We start from the raw sequence: 19,482 nt of genomic DNA on the forward strand, positions 1-19,482 counted from the left end.
AAACAAGCACAGATAAACGAATAGGGGAGCGGTGGCATAGTGGTTCAAGCCACACACTCCCACAGACTGCCACTCTGGGTACCTGAGCAAGACCCTTAACACCAGACTGCTCCCTGGACGCTGCACAATGGCAGCCCACTGCTCCCCAAGGGGATGAATTTTTCTATTGTGGGACAGTAAATGGATTTACATTTAAATAAAAGAGGAAGAGGGGTTTAAAAGTCCGTCCAAGAGTCTCTGAGGAATGTTTGAATTTTAAAGCTTAATGCAAAAAAGTGCAAGTCCTTTGGTTTTATGATGAATGAATAATGACTGAGGAATGCACTAAACTGTGACTAAGCTAAAAGAGAATGGGTTAGCTTAGCTGGCCTCAGGAGGTCTGGTCCGGGGAGGTCCAGCTGAAACAAAGGAAAGTTAGAGCTCACAACATGGTTTACACAATGTGGCAGGGCATAAGCTAGCTGGAAGCTAACAATGCTAGCCAGTCCACTGTAGCAGTCTCTGCAGAGACAGATGGTGAGACCATGTTGGTTGTTTGGTTGGCTCAGTGAGTGTTAGCATTCAACTCAGAACTACTGAAACCATCAACAGCTGAATCAGAATGATTCGTTTAGATAAAACATAAACTATCTATTTTACCTTGTTCACCCAAGCAGAGCACTGATTAAGAATTAGATGGAGGTTACTGTTTTGGTCCGGTGGAAAGGAAGGGACTTGTCTCTGTCCAGTCCTGATCCAGTCCGTTCGTCCAACAGCAGCTCTCAAAGAGATTTCGATCAATCAGATGCAATAACAAGAGGTAACTAACTGTAGCCTTAAATGGGACGAGTCGCTTTAGCTACTCTATAACCCTAACCCTAAGGGAGCGGCGGCCAGACAGACCAGTATGGCACAGGTCCGCAACTTCTAACGGCTCCTCTGTAATTGGGTCGGGCTGTTTGGTCAGCAGTTAGTTATAGGTCGACCAGAGCTGGATTAGCTCTATTTCCACTGCAGCACATGGGTTCATGAAAACACCGTATTCAACTTGGTTTGAGTCACAGGAAAAGACGATCACTACGATCAGCTACTTCTGAATCACAGGAAATGCAGTCTGACTCGGTCCAGTAAGCACAGACTTCTCCGGAGGGATTTGATTGCTACTTTTAATTTTCAGTTTAGAACTAGTGGGTCTAGCCTTACGCGGCTGTAGGCCACTAGCAAAAGGAACTTGAATAGGAACCTTAAATACACTTGTTTTAAGGGGTGGAACGTCAGAGGAGGGTCACTCCTGTTACATCGCTGACATTTGATCTCAGTAATGGTAATGACTCTCAGGATATTATAAGCTACAACCGACACATGCAACATTTCGCCTGGATTTGTGCAACACTATTATTATAATTTATTTTTTACATTTTCTAGACAATGTTCACTGAAAGGTGGAAGAGACTCTTTAGGCCAAACATTCTCACAATAGGCAAAAGAATGTCTGTTCTACAATAACAATAAAGGACTAAATGAACTCGTCTTTCTGTATGTTTTTATCTTTCTGTATTGTAGCAATATTAAGCAATTCTTTATCTGTTTGTAAAGCACCTAGCTCTAGTGGGAATTAGTCCTGCATCCCTGCAGCCCACTGCCTCCCTCAAACACATGGAGAACCACTGAACAGCCTCTCTCTCCTTTTTTGATCTCAAACAATTGAAAAGATGAACTTCTCCCACCACATGCTGATGAGCAGCATGTTAGGGTTCAAATAAATAACCCTTTTCAATAACTGACCTCCTGGCCTTTATTTCCGGGGTTTTAAATTCTGATCTGCTTATAATCTCTCTTGAAACTTTGTTAATGTGCATCCAAATAATCCAAAATACCTGATGAACCTACTCTTTTTATCGGGTGCACATTTGCTGGTGATCTGCTGATGGTGCCTTGACGCAGCTACTCCAATATTGTTCCTAATTCATTGTTTGAATGAATTAAGAACAATCAGACATATTTGGAGCACTTCTTCAAGGTTAAGTTCCCATTTTATGGAAGTCGAAATGTGAAAACAGGTATGTTTTCACCTAAAACAAAATGCTGTATTTTAATTCAGTCCTTTTTTTATCAAGTAGGAATGCTTATGCATTGTTTTTGACTTTTAATTTTTTGGACTTTAAATAGTCCCGCAGTTTTCAACTGATTTAAACAAATTTGGTATCAAAACGTTCAGCTTGTTCAAGAAAATTATGCTATATCTTTTGGTAAAGATATTTTTTGTAGTTTTCGCGATATTATGCGATTTTTTTCGTCCCATTTCTCAGATTTCAGCAAAATTCAGCTAAAACTTCATCATCTTTGACCTTTAATTGCTTCAGCATACTTTCAGCTAGAAACACCATTCAACTTTTAAAATGTTTCTGTATCTTTCTGCTATTACTGTTTCACTCAGCTTTTTGCTAACTTTTACAGTTTTGCTTCAGTGAAGCTTCAAACTTCAAAAGAAATTTTAACGATTTCAGATTTATAATGGAAGTCTATGGACGGAATTCTTCAACTGCTAGAGTGCGTGCTCTAGCTTTTGAGCTGTTCTGGTTTTTCCAAACAAATTCTTCTCACTCCCTAATTTTTCACTCAGCTGAAATGAATTTTACATCAAAACGTAGGGATTTTTGTCAGGATTCGGGAAATGTAACCCTCATTTGTGTAGCATTTAGAGTTTTCCGACAGTTTGGCCCAGACCACGAAGAAGTCCACACTTCCCCAATAGAAATCCAATGAGAGATTTTCCAAAAATCACAGACAAAATCCAAAACGATACATATTTTCATATCGCTGCCATTTCTTAACCATTTGATGTACTAACATGAAACTTGGTATACACCATCTCCAGATGCTTCTAGCACTCACGTTGAAGGATTTTTTTCATTATCATTTATGGTTTAGCTGTTTAGCTCCCTTGTTCGGGCATAGGAAAACGTTGATTCTGAGAAAAATCGTCATACTCACAAAAAACAAATTTTTACATTGTCACCGTGGCCAAATAGAAACCTGGGAGACATTACATTTAGACCCTTCTAGTGCCCACATTAAACACATTTTTACATCGTCACCGTGGCTAAATAGAAACTTGGGAGACATTACATTTAGACCCTTCTAGTGCCCACATTAAACACATTTTTACGTCGTCACCGTGGCCAAATAGAAACCTGGGAGACATTACATTTAGACCCTTCTAGTGCCCACATTAAACACATTTTTACATCGTCACCGTGGCCAAATAGAAACCTGGGAGACATTACATTTAGACCCTTCTAGTGCCCACATTAAACACATTTTTACGTCGTCACCGTGGCCAAATAGAAACCTGGGAGACATTACATTTAGACCCTTCTAGTGCCCACATTAAACACATTTTTACGTCGTCACCGTGGCCAAATAGAAACCTGGGAGACATTACATTTAGACCCTTCTAGTGCCCACATTAAACACATTTTTACATCGTCACCCGGCCAAATAGAAACCTGGGAGACATTACATTTAGACCCTTCTAGTGCCCACATTAAACACATTTTTACATCGTCACCCGGCCAAATAGAAACCTGGGAGACATTACATTTAGACCCTTCTAGTGCCCACATTAAACACATTTTTACATCGTCACCATGGCCAAATAGAAACTTGGGAGACATTACATTTAGACCCTTCTAGTGCCCACATTAAACACATTTTTACATCGTCACCGTGGCCAAATAGAAACCTGGGAGACATTACATTTAGACCCTTCTAGTGCCCACATTAAACACATTTTTACATCGTCACCGTGGCTAAATAGAAACTTGGGAGACATTACATTTAGACCCTTCTAGGGCCCACATTAAACACATTTTTACATCGTCACCGTGGCCAAATAGAAACCTGGGAGACATTACATTTAGACCCTTCTAGTGCCCACATTAAACACATTTTTACATCGTCACCCGGCCAAATAGAAACCTGGGAGACATTACATTTAGACCCTTCTAGTGCCCACATTAAACACATTTTTACATCGTCACCGTGGCTAAATAGAAACTTGGGAGACATTACATTTAGACCCTTCTAGTGCCCACATTAAACACATTTTTACGTCGTCACCGTGGCCAAATAGAAACCTGGGAGACATTACATTTAGACCCTTCTAGTGCCCACATTAAACACATTTTTACATCGTCACCGTGGCCAAATAGAAACCTGGGAGACATTACATTTAGACCCTTCTAGTGCCCACATTAAACACATTTTTACGTCGTCACCGTGGCCAAATAGAAACCTGGGAGACATTACATTTAGACCCTTCTAGTGCCCACATTAAACACATTTTTACGTCGTCACCGTGGCCAAATAGAAACCTGGGAGACATTACATTTAGACCCTTCTAGTGCCCACATTAAACACATTTTTACATCGTCACCCGGCCAAATAGAAACCTGGGAGACATTACATTTAGACCCTTCTAGTGCCCACATTAAACACATTTTTACATCGTCACCCGGCCAAATAGAAACCTGGGAGACATTACATTTAGACCCTTCTAGTGCCCACATTAAACACATTTTTACATCGTCACCGTGGCTAAATAGAAACTTGGGAGACATTACATTTAGACCCTTCTAGTGCCCACATTAAACACATTTTTACATCGTCACCGTGGCTAAATAGAAACTTGGGAGACATTACATTTAGACCCTTCTAGTGCCCACATTAAACACATTTTTACATCGTCACAGTGGCCGAATAGAAACCTGGGAGACATTACATTTAGACCCTTCTAGTGCCCACATTAAACACATTTTTACATCGTCACCCGGCCAAATAGAAACTTGGGAGACATTACATTTAGACCCTTCTAGTGCCCACATTAAACACATTTTTACATCGTCACCGTGGCTAAATAGAAACTTGGGAGACATTACATTTAGACCCTTCTAGTGCCCACATTAAACACATTTTTACATCGTCACAGTGGCCGAATAGAAACCTGGGAGACATTACATTTAGACCCTTCTAGTGCCCACATTAAACACATTTTTACGTCGTCACCGTGGCCAAATAGAAACCTGGGAGACATTACATTTAGACCCTTCTAGTGCCCACATTAAACACATTTTTACGTCGTCACCGTGGCCAAATAGAAACCTGGGAGACATTACATTTAGACCCTTCTAGTGCCCACATTAAACGCATTTTTGCATCGTCACCGTGGCCAAATAGAAACTTGGGAGACATTACATTTAGACCCTTCTAGCGCCCACATTAAACACATTTTTTGATATCATGTATGGTTTGGCTGTGCAGCTTTTAAGATGAGTTTGTTTCTGCCATTTTACTGCCAAATGATTCTACCCTACAAAATCTTCACATGATTCAATTGTTTTCTGCAGTTTGAAGCTTCTGATGACTTCCTATCACATTTTCATATGTTCCTCAGCTAATTTATGCTTCTTTTCCTTCTCGCAGTTTCTTTAGCTAATTTTTCTTTTTTCTTTCAGCAAAAAAAGAATTCCCACCTTGCTGTTTCTCCGAAACAGCTTTTTCTAGTTTATGTTGCATTTATTTTTGTTAATCCTACTTGGCAACAGATAACTCTTGTGCTTTTTAATTAAGGTTACACTTGTTAGATTTGATAAATATTCTTTTTAACCAACAAAGATGAATAATCTGTTCTCTCTGTGTTTACTAAGTTCAGAGAAATGTTACAGTAAACTTCAGAAAAACTGGTGACCGCACCTTGAACCTCTCAGTGCAAATCATTTTTTTCTACATCATCCCGTTCCACAGCTTCAAACAGACTTTTTGATTTGCAGGAAAGGAAAAAAAACCTGTTTTAAATTCAAGTGTTGCTTCAAAGGCTTTTTGCACTCAGCAGCCCTGCTGTTCCTGCACAGTACAGAGAAAGTCTTCAGATAAGTCAAAGCGCTAACTGATGCTAACGGGATTTTCACTGCATTGACAAAATGCTGTAAAAATTCAAGCAGTTTTATTTTATTTTATTTTTCTGGGGATGACAGAAGCTATGTTCATATAGATAAGAGTTTTTGTTGACCTTAACATGGACTGCACCTCACTGTGGACTAGAGTTCTTTTCATAGATTCCAGGTCTTCTTGAACAAGGCAACTCGAGCATCTCTTTCAGCAAAACAAAGTTACATCCTCTAAAAAGGTGCTGTCATTTCGTCCCTTTACCATATATATAATTGTAACATTTTTAACCATACCTCTGGTTGTACAAGAGGACATTTTGCAACAAATTTTAAACTATAATGTGTTGCGCTAATTAACAGTAAGAAAATGTCCTTTTTGGACTCCAATAAACTTCTTCTAATTATATTATAATTGGGTGGAGTACAAAGATTCTCTTGAATAAGTGAATAACAATGTACAATACAGTACTATGCAAACATCCATCCCAAACTGTGAATTATTGTTCCTATAGTACAAAAAATAAAAATAAATAAAACAATAACAAACTATTTTACATTACTTCTTTCACCGAAAACCAGGTGTGATGTATTGCTGTAGACAAAAGGACGTAATCATGTAGAAAGTGTTATTTTTATTGAGCCGCCTCGGGAGAATGGTTAGAAAGTTGCAGTTGGAAAGTTATGGGACTTCCAGCTCCCTTCTCTGTCACATGTTGGTATCACCGTTAGTATTAAAGCTACAGTGTGCGATAATTACAGGAATATAAAATAATATTCCTAAATATGTTCTCTATTCTCATCTATGAACTGAAAGTCTCAATCTGTATCTCGCCATTATGCAAATAAAGACATTGTCAAGAAGCGGTGTTGGATTGAGGACCCAAATGCAGAGGCCAGTTGGCAGAGGTGAATTTAAGTGGATTTATTAAGGTTCACAGGACCAGGGGCAGGAATCAAAATCCAACAGAAAAAAACAACACCAGAACCAAGGAGACATCAGGGGTAAACCAAAACTCTAGGAGCCAGGGAGAGACGAGGAAAGCAGACAGATGTTAGACGAGGATAGGATCCAGCAAACAGGAACTGAAGAGGGAGGGCTTTTAAAGGGAACAGAGACAAAGAGAGGGCTAACGAGGGAATTGAAAACAGGTGAGGGTAGAACAGAAAACAGAGCAAGGGAAAGAGGACACAAGAGGGCAGCAGAGGACAACAAATGGAAAACCAAGAAAAACAGAAACCAACAAACCAAAACTCTGACAGACACTTCGGGCGGGGAGTGTTAGCCCAGTGCGCTTGTGCTCTGAGAAGGTTGCAAGTGCGCAGGGGCGGATTTACCATTAGGCAATACTAGGCCGTTGCCTAGGGCCCCAAGTTCCTGGGGGGGGCCCTAAAACACCTTTTACATGTATGGTTAATACAGCTATTACTTATTTGTGCACATTAATTATGTTTTTGATAAAAATCCTTTCGCTAAAATGCCATTAGAATGCTTATAATATTAAGTGTGTATCGGGCCCCCCGTAAAAGTGTCCACTACATTGGTTCAGTCCATTTGCTGCGCATGGGCAGAAAGGTCCAAACACACGGCAGCAAATTATTTGAAAGCAAACGGCGCGAAGAGACGATACGAGCAGAGCGGGGGAGAAGAGAAAATAAAGGAAAGGATAGGAAAGAGAAGAAAGATGAAAAGAAGTTACCCTAGCGATGCTGAAAAGAGGAGAAAGAAGAATGAAAGTAGGAAGCTGCTTTCAAAGTTACCGAAAATGACTGACTTCGGCTTATTCACTGCGGTGAGCAGCAGCAGTAACCAGCGAACAGCTGAAAACTCAGCGGTAACGCTGGCACCTGTTGAGGAGGATCCATGGTGTGGAGTTGAACAACTAGTGAGTATTAAGCTGTCGAAGGGGACATTCCCCCTATATTGATAAGTATTTATTTACCTTATTGAAGATGGGTCATTTTAAAGTAAGTTTCTAATTTAATTTGGATTTGCTACAAACCATGAAAAATCTATTATTTAGGTGTTTTTTCTGTTGAATTTCAGGAAAATCTCAGGCTTTTAAATGTTGTAAAATCAACCATAAGTTTTAGGTGTTTTAGTCCTTAATAATTTAAGTTACACATTCAAAAAACATAAGGAAGTTATTACCAACATCTGCATGTGTGTTATTGTGTACAGCTGGGGATGTTAGGGGTCACAATCATTATAGATTAAATAATTTACTGTTCTGTAGTTTAAGCAATTGTCATATTTGTAACATCACTAGTCTTTCCTGTGACATGCACCTTTTATTTATTTATATGAAAGAGAGATTCTTTCCTCCGAGTTACAGTGACATAGACAGACTTGAAGATACATGTCTTCTTGTCTTCTCAACTCAGAGGGCCCCATGCCTGTCTTTGCCTAGGGCCCCAAATTTCCTAAATCCGCCCCTGGCTACAAGCATGCTTAGTATGAGGGATTGCTGAAGAGTCAATGAGTCGATGCAATCAGCTGGTTTTCCTTAGATAGAAAACTTTGAATCAATCTGACTGGATGATCTGGTGAACTGGAAAGTGACCTGAGATGACATGATGTGAATTGGAGCTATAGAAATAAACTGAATAGAATAAATATTAAATACTGTGTGAATAAATGGCACTTATTCTTTATTTGAATCCTCATCAAAAGGATATGCTATGTATATGCTTTCAACCTATAATGAATGATTTCCTTTTTATTGTTCGCAGAAAACTACAGCAAAAGTCGACTGACTAAACTGGGAAAGGAAACAATGTGATTGGCTTTAAGGAGGCAGAGACAGAGGACAGTGTTGCTCAGATTTCAGTTTCATTGACAACTTTCCCAAAGACTTAATAAAAACCAATCAGATCTGCAGCAAAGAAGGGTTAATTTGAGGTCCCGACTTACCTATACAGGATTCTCTGTGCTCTTCAAAGCCAGCTGAGCACACGCACCTCCCAATGGGCACAAGCCACTCGCCTTCTGCACTGCAGTACATCTTAGGAGTATCTCTCTCCTCTGCATGGTCCACGCACTGACCCCTGACCTCCACCAGCGATGAGGAGTCAGCCCCCGTCACCACATCTGTAAAAACTGCCAACTTGCGGCTAACGCCCACACAGCGCTTGTAGTACACCCGCACCGAGGTGAGGGCGATGCAGGCACCAATGTCCTGGAAAGCCAAATAGAAACCTCGTCTGCTCAAGGGGCCGACACCTCTTACCTGTTGACAGAGAAGAGATGATTATCACTACTTCTGAGTGGAATAACAGATAAAACTATATAGTTCAACATGGCATTAGAGACACCAGGGACCATAGTCAAATGTTTGCCGGGGGCCAGAACGGGCGACATCAAATCCTACCTGAAACTAATGGCTAAGGATAAGGTTAAATACAGTAAGATTGTTATTCACGCTGGTGGTAATGACAACCGGTTACGCCGATCGGAGGTCACTAACATTAGTGTTGCTTCGGTGTGTAAGTTTGCCAAAACAATGTTTGACTCTGTAATTTTCTCTGGTCCCCTCCCTGATCTGACCAGTGATGACATGTTTAGCCGCATGTCGTCATTCAGCCGCTGGTTGTCTAGGTGGTGTCCTGAAAACAACGTGGGCTACATTAATAATTGGCAATCCTTTTGGGGAAAGCCTGAAGTATAGAAGCAAGCTGCATGAAGTTCAAGACATGGATGGCGTGTCAGTTTCTGATACGGCCAGCTCAACATCAACATGATGCAACACATAGACCCATGAGCTATAAGAAGCAGGTGATGATGTTGTTCGGGGCTCAATCTGTGCCGAACGCTCGCGGACGTGATTTTTGAGACCACAGCTGTGCAGCTCTAAGCATTTTTCTCTGTCCTGTAACGACCTGATCTGGAATAAACTCTGTTACATTTTTACTCCTGTTTTTATAGTCCTTTTTATATGGTTTTACCCAGTTTGAGTTAAGAGTAGTAAATAACTTGCTACCAGGAAAAGAACCTGTGAGGAGGCCCCTGGGGCGGTACAGCCTTCCTTCCAAGGGGACAAATCCTTCTCATTTTAACAAGAGTCCTAGTTTAACAGACCTCTCTGCAGCTTCTCTACTGTTACCCACTCTTTACTCCATCCAGACAGTGTCTTGCCCACGACCAAAATCTAATAAATTAGCAAAGATTCCCAAAGAAGTGAATCATGATAATCTAATTAATAATTGGGGAAAATTTTGAAATTATTAAGTGTGGTTTATTTAACAAAAGATCTCTTTCCTCTAAAAGTCTGCTAGTGTCATGATCTGGCCTGTTTGCTCCTCCCTAATTAGTCATTCCTCTCACCTGCCGTTTTCCCTCCCTGCCTCAATTACAATTTATTTCCCTCACCTGTTTCCTCTGGTTTATATTCAGTTCAGCCTGAGCATTCAGGGCCAGATCATTTCTTGTCTTTCTGTTAGCCTGTCTGTTAGTTTTGTTCCTTGGTTCATGTATTCAGACCTTCAGCCAGTTTTCCCACAGTCCTTGAACTCACCACTCTGAACTTCTCCCAGAGCTTCTCGGAATTTTGACTTTAATCTCAGAATTCTGACTGAATTCTGAAAATAAAAAAAGTCAGAATTCTGAGATTAAATTCAGAATTCTGACTTTTTTCCCCATACTAAACTGAAATTTTTTTTTAAAAATAAGTTAACTTTTTTTTTTTCCAGTGGCCCTAATCCTCTTCCGTAAATGTATGTAAGGAGTATGTGATCAATTTAATATAACTTAAAGTACCTTATGCGAGTAGTTCGTACCTCAGTGTTGAGCTTAAGTCTGCGAACTCCCAGGTCCACTCCTGTGAAGCTCTCGTCTGCAGCAATGGTGTCAATCTTTATGAACTGGCGGTCGCGTACGGCTGAGCCCACAGCTCTGTCAGACTCAAAGTAGTACAAGTTGAAGGTTTCCTGTACAATAAACAATGCAAGAAGAAGCTCTTCAGTGTTTATTGCTCAAAGCTGTAGGGACACATTTTCTATGTATTTAGGTATAGAGGCCAGATGTCTACTAATGAAGACAGATTAAAGAACACTTTCAGAAAGTCAAATTAAAAAGTGTTTTTAACAGATGTTTAGGAGTTCAGCTTCAGCACTGATCACAGCAATGAAAAGGAAACTGGGTTCAATACAGTTAAGGGAAATCCTGGAAAAAAAAAACACATTGAAACTTCGATCCCAGTTCATCTTTTTGAACAATTCTCTTCATATAAGGACAGAACACCTCTGATGTCATCAGTCTAAGCCCCTCCCCTCAGGGCTGCGTCCTGAGCCCCCTGCCGTTCACCCTGATGACGCACGACTGCGTCCCCAGGTTCACCACCGATCACACGGTGAAGTTTGCAGACGACACCATGTGATTGTCCCGAGCCCGTGACATCATCAATGACCCCTCACCCCCCCACCATGGACTCTTCTCCCTGCTGCCCTCTGGGAAGAGGCTTCACAGCATTGGATGCAGGACCAGCAGGTTCTGCAGCAGCTTCTTCCCCACCGCCATCACACTAAGGAATGTTTTGTAGAATGGGTTATTTTATTGTATTTTATTATAATTTTTATATTTTATCATTATATATATATAAAAGTGTCTAAGTCTAGTATAACTATGAGTTATGTTGCTAAAAGGAATTGGTAAATAAGAAACAAAACCCTATAGATGCACTAAATTATTAAACATGTAACAACAGAGCGATACCAAGCTACGGAAGACGATTAGGGCCACTGAAAAAGTTAACTGATTTTTAAATTTTATTTCAGTACAGTATGGGAAAAAAGTCAGAATTCTGACTTTAATCTCAGAATTCTGAAATAAAATTTTAAAATCTGTCAACTTTTTTTTTTTCAGTGGCCCTAATGCTCTTCCGTACCAAGCAAAGTTTGTATTCAGCAAGAAATTGAAATTCTCAAATATTTTCTTCTTATATTGTAAAGTTGTATCCATGTTTCATTTCCTTCTATTGTAATATGTTGAAATTCTTAATTAAAAGTTTGTTGTTACAATTTAACGATTTAAAAAAACAAGTTAAATAATATTTTAAGAGTCATGATCAGAGAATTAGTGCATCTTTATTCACAGGCAGCAAGTTTAAACTAATAATGAAATCCCTTCAGTGTGGATTAAAACAGGAGCAATTAGCAGCAGAGCTAAATAGCGAGTTGATTAAAGATTTATCTATATAAATATTACAGCTAATAAAAACAGCGACACTGGAAGGATTCCAGTTTAATCACAAACTTAGATTAAGCTTCTTTCTGATATTATCGGAGAGTGGAGGAATGGTCAATAATACATCTTATACCTCCTATTTTAACTGTACAAACTATAAAATAATGAGTTCAAACTAAACAAATTGAAGGCTCAGTTTGAAGTCTTTTTTTGAGTATTTAAAAAGTTTTTATTTTGTGATTTATAACATGGTAATAATGTTAAAATGTCAGCAGGCGTAGCTTAATAAAACATGAGTCTGTTTATCAGATTCATTAGTAGGTCAACTTAATTGTTTCCAGACATTTGGACCAGATTTTCGTTTGCTATTGTCTTTATTCTCTGCTCATATTGGACCAGTCAGCAGAATCAGCAGCCAGACCAGAATGCAGTCAGGAAATAAGGAGCAGTGTGATGCATTTAAAGCTTTATTGAAGGGAATGGGGACACAAAGCATAGAAACACACAATGTGGAGTGGAAAGATAATAATAAGCAGTTTGACAAACAAAAGAAACAAATATATACATTAATTGAAGAGGAGTTGGCATTGAATGTGCAGGTGATAATCTGAATCAGTCAGGGCAGAAGGAGAGCAGAGATGTAATAAGGAAATAACTGAACAGATACACATGAAACTCTGCAGAAAGAAACACAATAATGAGCTAAGAAACAATAGACAAAGGATGTAACTGAAAAAGCGGCAACTAGAGTTTGTTTCCAAAAAGGAAATAATTAAAGCAGACACTAAACAACTAATCCAAACATGTTGTGTAGCTGTGGCCGTTTTCCATCACTTCATCTGCAGAATACCTGGAATCTTTACTGTTGGGATCCGGAGGCTTGTCAACCTTTCTCCACCAGAGGGAGCCTGAGATCTTCCTCCTGAGGGCGTGAGCTGACTTCTGCACACCTGTTTCCCATCTGCTCATTTGGAGGCTTTTTAAGGATGAGGAGGAGGAGGAGGAGGCTGACACTTCCCTGCCAGAGTGTTTTGCCAGTAACGGTTCCGGCAAACTTTGAGCCTGCTGAAAATCTGATCTGTTTTCCTGATTTTTTAAGAACCTCTCTGACTCTGTGTTCTTCTGCCTATCAGATCCTGACATATCTGGTGATCAGTCAACTCCTAGACAAAACTCTCGCTGCCTGGAGCCTGCCTGTCTGCCCTCCGCCTCAGCCCTCAGCCCTCTGCGTGCGGTTCAGCCTCTGGACCCTCAAGGTTCCCCCCCTACCGGTCAGAATACCCCCTGAGCAGGTATTAACCCAAACCACCGTCAAACAGCAAGTTTCCTGGATCCACTCTAACCGTTTCTGTCCTCCTCTAGTTGCTTCCCTCCAGTGACCAGCCTGACGAACCAAGACGCGATTTACCATTTCTGAAAACATTGTCAATAAACCTTTTAACTATTTTTCCAGTCTCTTGAGTGTTTCTGCATGTGGGTAAGAAGACTAGACCCCAACATCACATTTACATCCTAATTTGAAAATACTCACAGCAGCTTTTAAAAAAACGGTAGCTTTCATGTTCCCCCAGCTGCACTGCATTACTTAGATAGATTTATTTTGTCATTTTGTACACACGAGTTTATACAAAAATAAATGTTGTTTAAACTTACCTTGCAGGTACCGAGAACTCCAGGCATGCTGTTGCAGTCTCTCAGGGTGAACTTCACCTCGATGTAGATTCTCTTGGCTCCTTCTCGAGGGATCCAACCGGACCGTAACCAGTTGTTCTGACTCGGACTCATCACATTACACACCTAATTCAGAATATATGCTGTCATTCAACTAATACCAACATTTAAAAACACTGCAGGCGATCATTTGAAAAGCCTTTATTATGCATTCATCTATATAACGGTTGGGTTGCAATTTTGTTCTCTAGATGATGTGAATCCAGATATGGTAACTGGTTTGGAAGTTCATAGTTGAACCTTCTACTATGTAAAAAAATTCTGTTTGATTAAAGCAATTTAAATGTGTTAATTTTCTTTTGCTATATTGCTGTCATGATCTGGCCTGTTTGCTCTCCCTTAATTGGTTATTTCTTTCACCTGTCGTTTTCCCTCCCTGCCTCAATTATCATTTATTCCACCTGTTTCCTCTGGTTTATATTCAGTTCAGCCTGAGCATTCAGGGCCAGATCATTATTTGTTTTTCTGCTAGCTTGTCCGTTCTGTTGATTCCAAGGTTCGTGTCCTGGATCCTAGCTGCCAGTGGAAGGAGGGTTTAGTGTCTGTCTTGTCTCCTGCTCGTCCACTGTTCCTCCCCTGCGGAGTCCTCTGGGTTTTTGGCTCATTATGGGGGGATGTGTAGTTTTTATCCCAGTAAGCCTGGCTCCAAGGAGGAGACCAGCTTAAAGGTCCTGCATCAAGTTCTGGTTCCACGTCCTGTCTCGGCTATCCTCTTCCACTCAGCCTCCCCGTCTACATCTGATCCTGTCTGCTCCTTCCGGACTCTGTCAGACTCTGAACCTGCCTGGGAGCACTACGAGGCCTGGATCCTGCCTGTTCTGTCTGTTCTGAATCCCTGACCAGGATCGGCTTCCTGGAAGACCTCTGGAACTGCAGCAGTCGCCGCGTGCCACAGATCCTAGCAGCTCCCCCTTAGTTTTGTTCTTCATTTAATAAACATTACGGACTGTCCCTCCTTGAATACTGGGTCCATCTGTCCCCATTTCCTGACACTTGCTGTTATTTTCTCTGAACTCACAGTAGTTCATTCAGTGTGATCCATCAAATTTGGACTCGACTTTGCACCTCATTTCTTGTCTTCCCTCAGGTCTAAATAACAGGAATGGTTAGAATCTTCTTCTTTTAGAAGGTCGGTTTGAAAACAAAAACAATGTTTTACTTTTATATAATGCGGGTTTTCACAAATCAAAACATGTTTTTCTTTTTAAAGACCAAAGGACTTGAAACATGTGATGATTATAATAATTCTTTAGATCAATTATTGTGCAACTTATGTAAGAAAATGATGTAATAATGGTGGTCACACAATCAACACCTGAAAAGAACACAATCATTTTAAATATATATTACAACCAATGACCTCACCACATACTGAACATCAAAAAATGTATTTGAACAAACAACTTTTAGCTTTTAAAAATGTTCTAACAACTGTGGAACATAAAAAAGGTCACAATGTTGGGATCTGGAGGTCTGTCCACCTTTCTCCAGCAGAGGGCGCCTTAGGTCTCCTGGAGCTGACTACCACACCTGCGGCTCGTTTGCTCATCAGGAGACCAGCATTTAAGCAGTGGCAGAGCAACACTCCAGTGCCAGAGTGTTAAGCCAGTTACGGTTAGCAAGCCTGAGCCAACCAACCTGTCTGATTCTCTGACTCCCCTGAAACCTGAACCTAACCAGTTTTGTCCTCTCTGCTTCCTAGGAAGAACCTGACTGAATCCTGGAACTCTGGAAGAGTTTCTCAACTGAAACCAGCCTGTCTGATCTCAGAAGAACCCTGGAAGATCAAAAAGTCAGAACCTGCCTGCCCGCTCTTAAGAAGAGAACTGGAAAGTAACTCAGATCTGAACACTGCAAGGTCTGAAGTCGAGCCCTGCCTCTGCCAAGCCCTCTGCCTACCTTCTGCCTCTGGACCCTCCTGGTTCTCCCCCCTCTGCCGCTCTGCTCAAATCATCGAACAGGTACAGACCTGCATTTACTCAACTAGCAACAGTATTTGGATCCCAGCTAACCAAACTGTCCCTCTCTGCAGAGAACCCAGTCGTGACCAGTCCTGGACCTGTTATTCTACATCAGTTCTTTATTTGCATTGTGCTTCAATAAACTGTTGAACTTTTTCCCTCTGAGTCCATGTGTTCTGCATGTGGGTTAGAAACCTTGCTTCCAACATGACACACAAGAGTGCTGTCTTCCTGAAAGGTATGATGCGTTTTGACCTTAAACTGCATAATATTTATCAGCACATGTCATCATTTCACATTAGACATAACAATACCACCCCCTGTATCTCATCATAGAGGCAGTAAGATGACTTGAACAATCAGGCTCTAATTAGATTACGTATATATTTATCTTTCTTCCACTTTGTTTCCAAGTTTAAAGACGTTTCTCTTCCCATCCGGGAAGATTTTTAAATTCAAAATGTCAGAAGCCTTGTTTTGCCTTAGAAAACATAAAAATTGATGCGGAAGATCTGTAGCCTGACGTAGTCCGACTCAATTCTAGTCAGAATGAGTCTGATGCTGCTCCATAGAGCTGTGATTATGGGGCGTGTTTCGAACGAACCAGGAAAAAAAATCCTCTGCACTCAATTGGATAGACCTACAACCAATAAGAGCAACGGAGTGCGTGACGTATGTTAAGCGACGCATAGTTGTTGTCAACAAAAATCAAAGCGTGCAGTTGCACGCCTAGAATAAGAAGATGAGCCTTGATCGCGTTTCTCTGTTCCTCTTTTAAAATTAATTTGTTGTCGATATCTTCTAGAACAGACCTAATAGCAGAATCTACTCACCTCAACTCTCCAGCGGCAGCCATTGTTGTTGTCACCCAAGCGCGCTTTGGTCACGTGGTTGATTACGTTACTGCTGATCATCTGTCCATCATCGTATAAAGCCCGCCCTGACAATTTGATTGGTCCGCCAGATATTGTGCTAGCATACTTGCGCTACTACTGAGCAATGCCAGACCGAACTTCCTGACCTCAAACGTTGTGGGCGGGACTAAGTTCGGAATGGCGCCCAGGCTAGAAGAACGGATCCGCCCCTTAGGAATGGGGGGGTCATTGAGGTCTTTGTTAGCCTGCAATGCCAGATACTGGTCTGTGCCTGTGAAAGGGGGGGGGGTTAGGGGCATGGTTGGCTTAGCTGACACGACTTACCCCCACACCCCCCCAGATAATGATTTGTTCTGATTGATGTGACATATTTCCATAAATTTTACTGCTATTATAAATTGTTATTTTGAGCTTTGAAGAGTTTAAGGTATAGATTTGATTAAACGCAAATAATTTTACAGGAAGATGTTTTTATGTATAGGATATAAGGTTCACAAAGTATTAATAACAGTAATCCAATCTTGGATATAGAAAATGATTTCTATTTTCTTAATGTTCTTTAAAAAATCTGTCCTTGCATCTTAACACTATCTGTTATTGAAGATCTAAGCAAATCTGACAGATATCATTTTCTGTCAGTCTTGGTTTTGTTGTTTATTTAGAATATTCAGTTTTATTTTGCTCCTTGTTTTAGTGTTTAATTATTATTTTGTTGTTTTCTTGTTAGTTCCTGTCTTCCAGGTTTTCCATTTGTTGTCCTCTGCTGCCCTCTTGTGTCCTCTTTCCCTTGCTCTGTTTTCTGCTCTGTCCTCACCTGTTTTCAATCCCCTCGTTAGCCCTCTCTTTGTCTCTGTCCCCTTTAAAAGCCCTCCCTCTTCAGTTCCTGTTTGCTGGATCCTCGTCTAACGTCTGTCTGCTAACCTCGTCTCTCCCTGGCTCCTAGAGTTTGGTTTCCCCTGATGTTTCCTTGGTTCTGGTTTGTTTGTTATTTTTGTTGGATTTTTTGATTCCTGCCTCTGTACCTGTGGACCTCATTAAACCCACTTAAATTCACCTCTGCCTACTTGCCTCTGCTTTTGGGTCCTCAATCCAACACCAAATCGTGACATATTCATCCAAAATACAATCTTAGGTCATCAAACGTACCTGGTATGTGTGAATAGGGGTAAAATATTCGTCCATCTCATTAATGGCGTCCCACTGCAGACACGAAAAGACAAAGCAAACAGAGAAGAAGATGATTTCTGTTTAATAACACGGTTAATGCACGGAAACATTCCTGCGTCAAACTCATTTAGCAACAAACAAGGACTGTTGAAAGGACATGGCAATAAATCCCTTAAATTAAAGATTCATTGAGTGAATTTCAAACGTGTGTCACTGAGGGATGTAAAAACATAAAAACAAACGTATACATCAGTAGATAAAACCAAGCTCATAATAGCTAAACAATAACTTTAAAAAAGGAAGAGGCAAAATATAACTGATATTCTTAAAAAATGTCACTTAGTTCTTTAAGATCTACTGAATAAACCAGCAGTCGGTTCTCCATGTTTTAGGGTTATACGGTTAAAGTTATCTTTAAAATCATAAAAATAATCAAGAGTTAAATGATCTTACTTGTGTGAAAATGTTAACAATTAAGCAGAATGACTTTTTAAATCTTAAGTGGCTTGTTCTATGAAGCAAAACATTGCAATATTCAATACAAGATAAAAAAAAACAACTTTTTAAGTTGACGACAGTCAGGCTTTCAGTCTTCCTTGAATTAAATAGAAGGTTTTAAACTAACGCTACATAATAAAAACTTAAAAATGGATTTAAAGGATAATAGCATAGTTTAAAGGTGTGATGAGTCAATCCTTTTCATTAATAATAAATCATTTAAAAACAGAAAGGCTGGTTGTAATCTTGTTGAATAATAATATTGAACTTTATTGTCCCACATTGGAGAAATTCCCTCCCTAGTATCTAACCCCTCCCCCCGGGGAGCAGAGGGCTGCCATTGTGCGGCACCCAGGGAGCAGTTTGGGGGGTTAAGGGTCTTGTTCAGGGAGGATCAAACTGGGTACATTCAACCTTCTTAGAGGACAAATGCTGTGCTCTAACCACCAGGCCACCACTCTCCTCTGCTTCTAGGAGACCTTTGAGTTTAAGGAGGAAATAAACCTTCTCTACTGATTTAGACCATTTGCAGCAACTAAACAGCCTCTGAGCAGGATGTGCTGTGGAGGAAGGGTCTGTATCTGATTATCCTCCTGCAGACATCAGTCATCATCATCATGATAGTGACCCCTGATGATGATGATGATGATGATGATGATGATGATAGTGACCCCTGATGATGATGATGATAGTGACCCCTGATGATGATGATGATAGTGACCCCTGATGATGATGATGATAGTGACCCCTGATGATGATGATGATAGTGACCCCTGATGATGATGATAGTGACCCCTGATGATGATGATGATGATGATGATGATGATGATGATAGTGACCCCTGATGATGACGATGATGATAGTGACCCCTGATGATGATGATGATAGTGACCCCTGATGATGATGATGATAGTGACCCCTGATGATGATGATAGTGACCCCTGATGATAATGATGATGATGATGATGATGATGATGATGATAGTGACCCCTGATGATGACGATGATGATAGTGACCCCTGATGATGATGATGATGATGATAGTGACCCCTGATGATGATGATGATGATGATGATAGTGACCCCTGATGATGATGATGATGATAGTGACCCCTGATGATAATGATGATAGTGACCCCTGATATGA

The 19,482-nt window shown here is 40.4% G+C and overlaps 1 protein-coding gene across 4 annotated transcripts in view; it reads right to left on the reverse strand.

Moving 5' to 3' along the window:
* epha8 (eph receptor A8) overlaps positions 1-17,887 on the reverse strand; it is a 74,948-nt gene extending 57,061 nt beyond the window's left edge. For all 4 annotated transcript variants that reach the window (XM_038275985.1, XM_038275984.1, XM_038275983.1 and 1 more), the window contains exons 1-4: positions 17,819-17,887; positions 13,759-13,902; positions 10,701-10,850; positions 8,839-9,154 (exon numbers count right to left, since the gene is read on the reverse strand). In XM_038275985.1, the coding sequence (XP_038131913.1) occupies positions 8,839-9,154; positions 10,701-10,850; positions 13,759-13,902; positions 17,819-17,854 (646 nt within the window). In that variant the 5' untranslated portion in view covers positions 17,855-17,887. The remainder of the gene's footprint in view (positions 1-8,838; positions 9,155-10,700; positions 10,851-13,758; positions 13,903-17,818) is intronic.
* Between the last annotated feature and the right edge of the window lie 1,595 nt (positions 17,888-19,482).

This window comes from Cyprinodon tularosa, unplaced genomic scaffold, assembly GCF_016077235.1.
Source record: "Cyprinodon tularosa strain WSP-4 unplaced genomic scaffold, ASM1607723v1 ctg987, whole genome shotgun sequence".
Taxonomy (NCBI): domain Eukaryota; kingdom Metazoa; phylum Chordata; class Actinopteri; order Cyprinodontiformes; family Cyprinodontidae; genus Cyprinodon; species Cyprinodon tularosa.